Consider the following 9,806-nt stretch of genomic DNA (forward strand, 5'->3'; position numbering starts at 1 on the left):
CACGGGGGAAGGGGTTGTGGGGGGTGTGGGAAGAGACTGGACAAAGAGCTTACACCTATGGACGAGGTCAGTGTGTGTGGGGGGGGGAGCCTGGAGTGGGATGGGAACCGGATGAAAGGAGCTATAGGGGGAAAAAGAGGAACATCTGTAATAATTTGAACAATAAAGATTAAAAAATAATAAAAAATAAAAAATAAATTAAATAAAAGGCTAATATAATCTTTATAAAAAAAGAAAAAAGCCTAACCCAAGCTAATTAAGCAAAAGGGGAACCAATAGCTGGTGTTTCGGGAAAGGGCACTGAAGTGGGTCAGAAATGGGAAGGACAAGCTAGGAAACATCCGGTCTTGATCAGGGCCTTGACCTAGGCATGGACAGATGACTATGTGACCCCATATGCCCCATACGAGAAGAGGAAGATAACAGATCCAAGACAAAAAGTAGTAATGGGCTCTGCAGTGAAATGGAGTGGGAACACCCAATCCAACAGATCAAAACCACTCACATACTGAGCTCATACTGGAATAAAACATGCCTGGCAGGGTCCCCTAACGGAGATCCAAATCTTGAACACGCTTGCAAAATCAGTGTCCAACAATCACCACTAGAAATGGGAGGCCAGAACAGCTTTTCTATCCATCATCCCCAGCTATATAATATGAAGCAGGGCTGTGACCAGCCCTTTCTTTTTTTAAAAAAAATGTTTTTATTTATTTTAGAAAGAGAGAGGAAGGGAGAGGGAGAGAGATAGAAACATCAATGAGAGAGACAGATTGGCTGCCTCCTGCACACCCACTACTGGGGATGGAGCCCACAACCCAGGCATGTGTGCCAACTGGGAATGGAACCGGCAACTTCTCATTGCATGGAATGACCCTCAACCCACTAAGCCACACTGGCCAGGGCCAACCCTTTCTCTGTTATATGACATACCTAACATTTGGTACGGCCAAAAATCCTGTTTGATTTTCCTACACAAATCACGAGGAACCTCACAAGCAGCCCAGCCAGTCATTATGAAAAAGCACTGCCTCATGTAAACACCGCCATTATGTTCGGCAGACCACTCATTAGACAGGCAGCTCCGGAGAACTGCACAAGCAGCCCACCTCACTGCGCCTCAGGGTTACCCTAGGGCTCATCCCAACAGGCCCCAGTGAATGCAGGGTGACTCACACCAGAGACGCTTCACTCCTACGTTTGTGGGCAGGGCAGACATTCCAAATGGTTCTCGTAAAATGGGAGCTAACCTACTGCTCACCTGTCCAGTAGCAGCAAAGATAGTATCTGCCAAGTGCCCCAGGCCCCTTGAGGGAACATTTCTGAGGCTTCCACAAAACCACAACCGAACACCTTGCCCAAGGATTTACTGATGCTGATAGCACAGGAAACAATGCAAACAATTCCACACCGAATCCAGTGCCAGGAAAGAAGTTTCCTTTCAACTGACCTTCCACAGGTGATAGGAATTGGAGAGCAGGTGTTGGCCTGAGCATGCCACATTTTCTACCCCTGATCGAGTCCTTTGGGTTTCAATCAAGGCCTAAGCGACTTCAGAAATAGTCCCAGCGAGGAACTCATGCTGTGTTGCTCCTGGTGCATCTAGTCCAGAGATGGCGAACCTTTTGAGCTCGGCGTGTCAGCATTTTGAAAAACCCTAACTTAACTCTGGTGCCGTGTCACATATAGAAATTTTTTGATCTTTGCAACCATAGTAAAACAAAGACTTATATTTTTGATATTTATTTTATATATTTAAATGCCATTTAACAAAGAAAAATCAACCAAAAAAATGAGTTCGAGTGTCACCTCTGACACGCGTGTCATAGGTTCGCCATTACTGGGCTAGTCTCTCCTCCCTTTTCGAAGACTCTTGCTTTTCTTTATCTGATTTTTTTTTTATTATTGATTTCAGAGAGGAAGGGAGAGGAAGAGAGAGATAGAAACATCAATGATGAGAGAGAATCATTGATTGGCTGCCTCCTGCACACCCCACACTGGGGATCAAGCCCGCAACCCGGGCATGTGCCCTGACTGGGAATCAAACCATGACTTCATTTCAGAGGTCGATGCTCAACCACTGAGCCATGCTGGCCGGGCTGAATCAGCTTTTGAAGTTGCAACTTATAAGTGCTACCCACGTTAAACAAGTATTTTCTGTGGAGGCAATGCATTGCAGGGCTGACTGCTTTGGCAAACTCTCCAGGGCCACCCCTCTCACACTGGTACCCACTTGTGTCCCCGAGGCACCCCTACTTCCCCCTGAGATGACACAACCCCACACAAGTCCTTCTGGGAACCTGGATGTCTGCTGGTAAACAATCCCCGCCTCCCTCATGAGGCCTCAGATGCCCAGAGGAGGGGGCGCAGACAAGGGGTCTGGTAAACGGAGGCATCCTATGTAAATGCAAGGCCAGTCCCTATCACCAGACAGCAGGGCATCAGTAGGTCCTTCCTCCCTTGTCTGCTCTCACAATGCAGCATCTCTGTTGCGAGGAAGAAATTCTCTGGGCCAACACAACACTATGTTTTGGGATGGGAGGAGCCAGAGAAGAGTATTCTCAGATTCCTTTTTAAACTGTTTAAATTGAGTTATATCATGCACACAGAAAGGTACATATATCTTCAGTATATAACCCAATGCATTTATACCAATGTATAAATGTAACCACCCTCTAGGTCAAGATATGGAACATTTCTCTAACCCATAAAAGCACCCCTACACTCCCTCCCAGGCATTACCCATCCCCTCATTTCTAACAACACAGATTAGTTTTGCACATTCTTAAACTTCATATAAAAGAAAATATCTGGTATATACAAGAATACCTCCTAAGAGATACTGTGGTTGGGTCCCAGAGCACCGCAATAAAGTGAGTGTCGCAATAAAGCAAGTCATAATCTTTTTGCTGATGGAGGGCTTGCCTTCAATTGGTAAAAACTTACCATCTACAAAGCACAATAAAGTGAAGTGCAATAAAACAAGGTATGCCTGTAGCCTTGTGTCTGGCTTCTTTCACTCAACATATTTTTGAGATCAATACATATGTCACAAATAGCAACTCATTTATTCTATTGGTATGCTAGCATTCCACTGGACGAATGTACTACAGTTTGTCCATTCTGCTATTGATGGACATCTGAGCTGTTTCCAGCTATTACAAACTGCTCTCTATGAACATTTAGTGTGTACTTTGGGTGGACGCATGTGGGACGCGGTTACGGTGTTTTGGCCAGGTTCAAGCCTCGGACTAATGAAAGGACAGGGTCCTCTCATTGCCACGTGCAAGTCCCAGCTGGAGGGCAGGGCCCTCCCAGCACAATTATAGCCAACGGCTGTGGTTGTAAGCTTGAACCTATGGTCCAAACACGTAGCCCCACGTGCCTTGTGACAGAGTTCGGGTGCATGTAGTTGAGTGAAGTTGAAACTCATGAGAATGCTGTAAACAACGTGATCACGCCCCTACTTTGCCTTGTGGCATCTGCTATAAAATAAAGACACGGCTTGTGGGCACTGTCGTTGTCTCCTCATCAGGGAGGCAGCGTCACAGCTTTCATTCTCTCTGTCTTTTCTCAATCCTTTCACACCCCCCCCCCCCCCCTCGGGATCCCCCTTGGTCGTGCTGGCGTGGCACAAGTGGTGCCCAACCAGGGACTGAGTTCTGGGACCAGGGCCTGAGCTTTGGCCGTAACAGACGCATGCACTCATTTCTCAGGAGTGGAAAGGCTGGTGGGCATGTACCAGCTTTAGTAGAATCTGCCACACGGTCTCTGCATGGCTGTACCCATTTCCACTCTCTGCAGCCATGACCTAGGATGGGGGTTGGTGTTTTTGTTTTATTTTGTTTTGTTTTGTCCCATTTTCTTTTGGATGGCACAAGCCTCTTTTCATTATGCAATAGAATGAACCTGCACTATGGAGTCAGACAGACTGCAATTCAAGTCTCAGCATCACCACCTACCTGAGTGACACACACTACCTGAGTAGTGTGTTACATTACTAACCCTGGGAGGTTTTGCTTCCCATGGGGATGTATCGTCCTCCCCAGCCGGAGATGTCCAGCGTTTACAACTGACATCTTGCCTGGCAGGTGGTTAGCACTGAGCAAATATTCTCTCCCTCCCTCTTGCCCACACCGAAGCTCCCCACATGCAGTCACCAAATAACATGTTTCAGGCCTTTTCACCCTCAAGGAGTCCTTTAAAATTCCCACCCCTGTGATTCTGAGAATCTACTTACGACTTTCTTCCCCATTACTTATATGATGGGCCACTTCTGTCCATCCCATCACAGCTAGCGGGGGAAACCCAGGACAGGGGGAGGGTCCACGCTGGGTCAGTGCCTCCTGAGGTGAAATTAATAGAAGGTGCTTCCCACAAAGTAACCTGAGGCCAGGAGGGATACAGACACTCTGTGACCAAAGCAAGGTCCAAATTTATATCGTCTGTTTAAGTACTAATTATAGAAAGAGCACCAAGATACATTATCTTAACTAAAGGAGCAAAATTTAGACAGGATGACTTTGTCACTTTTGTATAAAAAGGACAGAGAAGGGTATATATCTCTACTGACATACCTAGAAATGGATATCTGTGGGGAGATGTTTCAGTGTAGCCTTTTATAACTTTTGAGCTTTGAGAACCACATCAATAGCTCCTCTATTCAAAATATTTTTAATGTCTATACTTATATATTTTTAAGTTGTGCATCAGGTGAATATAAATCCCTGACATAAATTCCATGAAGATCAACCCTGGCAGAGCAAGATGCCTGTTAGACATGTGCGTGCAGGTGAGTGTGCATGCAGGTGGGTGCAGGCGGGCATGTGCACAGGTGTGTCTACACATTGTACAGTCCCATCATAACCTGAGGTGCCCTAAACGTCCAAGAATAAGACCCAATCTAAGCTCATACAGAGTTAAACCAGGGGGCCCACTTGGCTTTTCACAACTTCCCCCACCACCCAACCCTTCAATTCAATAGGATTCAAACTCTATCAATAGAAATCTGGAGTAAAAATATGACTAAATGTTCTTTCAGGTTCAATGCATATGTGTGAAGAGGCAGCTGTGTGAAGGTGGAAGAGTGTGAGATAGTGTATTTGTGTGTGTGGGGAGGGCAAGTATGTAAGGGGTGTGTTTGTCTATGTGTGTGTTTTCACTCAGCAAAAAGAGCAGAAAAGACTACCCCCCAATAAGGGCTAGGCCCTTTGAACACAATAGGTGGGAAACACTGAGGGATATCCTCGTGCCCCAAAAATGGCCAGACTGTCACCTTCCCAGAAGTCAACAGAGGCCACCTGAGGGCCTGACCCAGGGCCCAGAGCCAGGTGATACTGATTAATAATTAACATAGCTGATCTTGGCACGGAGCCACAACAGGTGTCCTCTCCCACGGAACGCACCTTCATCCATGTGGCCATGTCATCCAGTTAAGCTCTGAGAAGTCCAGTAAAGGGCCAGAGGCAGTTCCAGGCCTATCCTGAAGGAGTTGGGGCTGGGCAGTGAGGGGCCCTGATCCCCGAGGGGCCTCTCCAGGAGGAAGGCAAACCACCACAAAGGAGTGAGGGGATATCCCTTCTCGTCAAGGCAGGCACAGCCAGGCCGCAGCTCCCCCACCATCCTCTCACTCAAAGGAAGTGCAATAAACCACACACACACACACACACACACACACACACACTAGTACGCGTCTGAGAAAAAACAGGAGGAGCTGAGGAGCACAGGAAGGACAAGCCTCTTTTATTATCCCAAAATGCAAAGTATTGAAGGCACTTACAATAACAAGGTGGGAGGGGAGGGGTGGCATGGTAGGTCGGAGGTCAGAGCACAGAGGTAAATCAACAGGCCCCACCCTAGTCACCACCCGGCATGGAGAAAAGGAAAAGCTACAAAACCAGGTCTGAAGCCAGTCAGGGTGTCTAGCTCTACAAAAGGTACAAATCATTCTACAGAGGATTAGGAAATTAGGGGCACATGGCATCAAGAGGCAGGGCTGGCAGTCACGAGTTAGTGGTTCTTTAAGGAACACACTCAGCAGTAACAAGGGACCTCAGGTCCCCTGCTGGAAGAGGTCTCTGTACATCTCGATGAGACGAGCAGCTTCACGCTGTCCAGAGAGCAGAGCACCATGGGTGGTAGAGTAGTACTTGCGGTGGGTGGCCTCGCCGGAGAACAGCACCTGCATGGGCTGGGAGTGGGACAGGGAAATGAGGGTGGAAGAGTAAGAGAGGCCAAGAGTCTACCTATCTGCTCCAGAAATCCCCATCCATACTATAAGTCAGAGGTATGAGTAACCAGGTATTGCTGCTTCCACAGGATGAGGAGTTGCCCACCCCACTTGGCCACCTTCCCCTGCTTCTGCCCCAAGCACCAGGCCTCAGTTCTGTCTGCTCAGAGGCTTTTAGAAATTCTGGCTCTGCAGTCTCAGAGGTTCACTGGACCGCTTTTCCAGTGAACTCGGGGAAAGCAGTTTAACCTCCCTAAATCCTGGTGTTCTCATCTGTAAAATGGGTTCCTACCACTGCTTCTGAGGGTTGTTGAAAGGATTAAGTGAAATAATGTATCTAAAGCACTTAGAACCTGGAAGAACATAAGCACTCGATAAAGTTAGGTGGTAATTTAACAAACCTTTATGGAGCCCCTGTTAGGATCCAGGGACTGTTCTGGGCACTTGGAAGATAAAAGGTGACCAGGCTGCTGCTCTGAGGAGCTTCCTTGCTGGTGGGGAAGCCAGACAGGAAACCCAATTATTAACAGTGTTATATGTGGCGTGATGGGTGTATGAGTGAGGCGCTGAGAGCCTAGAGGAGAGGCTCATGGTTGGGGGGACACACAAAGCTTCCCAGACGACAGGACCTTTGGACTGCTTCTTGGAAAACGCCGGGTAAATAAACAGGCAAAGGACGGCAGGGAGAAGGAGAGGGGGGCAAAAATGCAGCAAAGCAGACCGTGTTCAGGGGACAGGGCCAATTTTGGTAGAGCCAGGCCTCAACCTCGAGAAAGCAGGCTGTCTAGCTGGGCTCCAGGCAAAGCACAAGTGCTCACATCTTAAGCGTGAATTTGGACTTTCCCAGGGCTTCTCAAATGGAATGTGCAAAAGCACCAACTGGGGACTCCGGCGGAGTGAAGTTTTTAACTCAGCAGGTCTGGAGTGGACTGAGAGTCCGCATTTCTAACACATTCCCACGTGATGCTGGGGCCGCTGGCCCACAGACCACCCACTTTGAGTAGCGAAGCTTTAACCCACCAACAAGGAGCACACAGAGCGGGTGAAACTGAAAGGGGGGACTCATATTATGGCAGAGGGCAAGCTGCCTACTCCCACACCCATTCTCCTTTCTCTTCAGTAACAAAGCCCTGATTTTTAACGGGGTCCACTGCCATCCAGAATAAAAATGATGTATCCTAGCCGCTCTTGCAGCTGGTATAGTCATGCGGCTAAGTTCTGGCCAATCAGCTTCGGTGTACTGTTGCTTAGAGACACTGATTCAGCCCCACGTGTCCCCCGACCTTCCAACTTGAAATGCAGATGAGAGAAGCAGCCTCTGCAGCCCTCTTGGACCACTAGGAGGCCTTGAAGATGAAGCAGGTTGCTAATGGTATGAGGTCCTGACACCTACTCTGGATTTCCTTTTGTGTGATGGAAGTAAACTTCTGTCTAGTTTAAGCCACAGCTATTTTTATTTGGTTTTGCTTCTTAGGAGGATGGCTGTAGCAGCAGTGAGGGCCCTGTCCTTTCTCCCCGGAGCACAGCCAGGGCAGGCACCACGCACCTTGCTGGTTAGTTGACTCCACATTGGCAGGTGGAGAGAGGCCAGTGGAAGCACCAATTCCACCAAAAAATCGTTTTAAATGTAATTCTGTTGGGGTTTTAGCATTTATTGTGTGTGCAGAGAGGGACTCAAAAATACTTTATGGGGACAGAAATATATATATAATTATTTCTCTCCTAGTTATTATCTTTCTCTATGTGTTATTTATTATAAAGTTGATAAAATTTGGGGGAGGAGAAGTATTCTCAATTTTATATCCTAAAACATCTTGGCAGGTGGGGTGAAAACATACTGGGGAAACTTACTTTCATGGAATCAATGCTCTCCAATAGAGGTTCCCATGATGATAGGAATATTCTATAGCTACATAATCGAACATGGTAGCCACCAGCCACAAGTGGCTACTGAACCTGAAATGGAGGTAGTGCAACTGGGACCTAACATTTTAATTTATTAATTTAAATTTTAATTAATCCCATGAAATGTGACCAATGCCTACCAAGTTGGACAGCGCAGCATTAAATGGCCGTTTTAATCATCTCAAGAAAGCATTTAACACCTCAGTTTGGTTCCATCTTTTCTTCCAGATGTTAAGTGCACAATTTCCTGTTTTCTCTTCCATTACAGGAGGTATTCCACCCCTGTCTCACCTGGTACCCCTCCGTGAATACACTTCCCCCTCCTCCGCCTGGACAAACACGCATGCAGAATACGCACAAGCAGCCCTCCCAGGCCCTCCTCACCCTGCCCCCAACACTCACCGCGGTCTTGGAGCTCTCGGTGTATGGCAGGGGCTTGGCCAGCTTCTCCACGTCGGTCCCAGTTGAGCCCACCTGCGTGTACGAATAGGAGCCTCGGAAGTAAGGGTTGCTGCCCCAGGCCGAGCGCAGGATTCGCCGAGGTTTGGGAATGTTGGGGTTCCCTGTCGGAGAGTCACAAGAGCCGAGAGGAAGGAGGATAAGCAATGGCCACACAGACACCCTGAGTAGAGCACTCCCCGTCCACCTCCGGGGTTCCAGGAGGGCCGGGCTGCTGTGGAGAGGCTTGGGGGATGGAGGAGGAAGGCCAAGTTCAAGCTGCGTACCCCTCGCCTCCTTGTGACCCCGGCAAAACACCTCATCTCCCTGGGCCCTAATTTTCCTACCCGAGAAACATTCTAGATAATCCTGTTTCCTTCCAACTTCAGGGGTTCCTGTGGGGCTTTCCCAGGATAGTGGCTGAAAGATGTTCCACTAAAAGAATCCAACAGTAAAGCACAAATCCACCTCTTAGCAAGGCAATGGCTAGAATGCGGGCAATCTGAGGTTTTGCGGTGACATCCCAGTTTTTACCATCAACCCTTAGAAGAAACACAGAGCCTATGGTTTTGGGTGTCTCAGGCTCCAGGCAGGGGGGAGAGAGCCCACAATTTAGGAGCCCAAGGCTGAGACGTGGCGGCCGGTGGCAGCTCTCCCAGTGGCCGTGCCACCTCAGTTTCGCAATCTGTGGAGAGGCGAGCGACCACACGGTTCATGGGATTCAGAGGGTCTGGCCGGGGACGGTGGGTGGGTGGCTGGAGGGGCAGGTGGCTGGAGGGTCGGTGGAAGCAGGCAGCGGGCGCAGGGCCGCACCTGTGAACTGCCGCAGCATCTCTGTGCAGATCTCGGCCACCGCCTCATCGTCACACCTCTCCATGACGAGGGCCTCCTCCCCACAGATCCAGCCGCTCAGCACGTGGCCGTAGCGCTCGGGCGGGTAGAGGACGTCGAAGCCGCAGATCTTGCGGTACCAGAGCTCGGGCGGGTAGGTGAGGGTGCGGCTCTCCGCCTCGTCCTCCCACACAAACTGTAAGCTGTTGCACTCGGGGCCCCAGAAGGGCTCCTCGAACTCCAGGAAGATCTTGTCGGTGGTGCCGATGCCCAGGCGGTGGATGGCAGCCACCTTCTCGGCGGGCAGGCCCGGGCAGAAGAAGCTGGCGTGCTGCTTCTTGAGCACGCCCAGCGACACGGTCACGATCACATGGTCCGCCGGGATCACCTCGCAGTCCTCGCA

The 9,806-nt window shown here is 49.2% G+C and overlaps 1 protein-coding gene across 1 annotated transcript in view; it reads right to left on the reverse strand.

Annotated features, from left to right (window-relative positions):
• Nucleotides 1-5,714: 5,714 nt before the first annotated feature.
• Nucleotides 5,715-9,806, reverse strand: part of SMOX (spermine oxidase) — a 31,269-nt gene continuing 27,177 nt past the window's right edge. The window contains exons 6-9 of the mRNA XM_005874680.2: nt 9,386-9,754; nt 8,537-8,697; nt 6,631-6,720; nt 5,715-6,190 (exon numbers count right to left, since the gene is read on the reverse strand). Of these exons, the coding sequence (XP_005874742.1) occupies nt 6,053-6,190; nt 6,631-6,720; nt 8,537-8,697; nt 9,386-9,754 (758 nt within the window). The 3' untranslated portion in view covers nt 5,715-6,052. The remainder of the gene's footprint in view (nt 6,191-6,630; nt 6,721-8,536; nt 8,698-9,385; nt 9,755-9,806) is intronic.

Source organism: Myotis brandtii, unplaced genomic scaffold (genome assembly GCF_000412655.1).
Source record: "Myotis brandtii unplaced genomic scaffold, ASM41265v1 scaffold45, whole genome shotgun sequence".
Taxonomy (NCBI): Eukaryota; Metazoa; Chordata; class Mammalia; order Chiroptera; family Vespertilionidae; genus Myotis; species Myotis brandtii.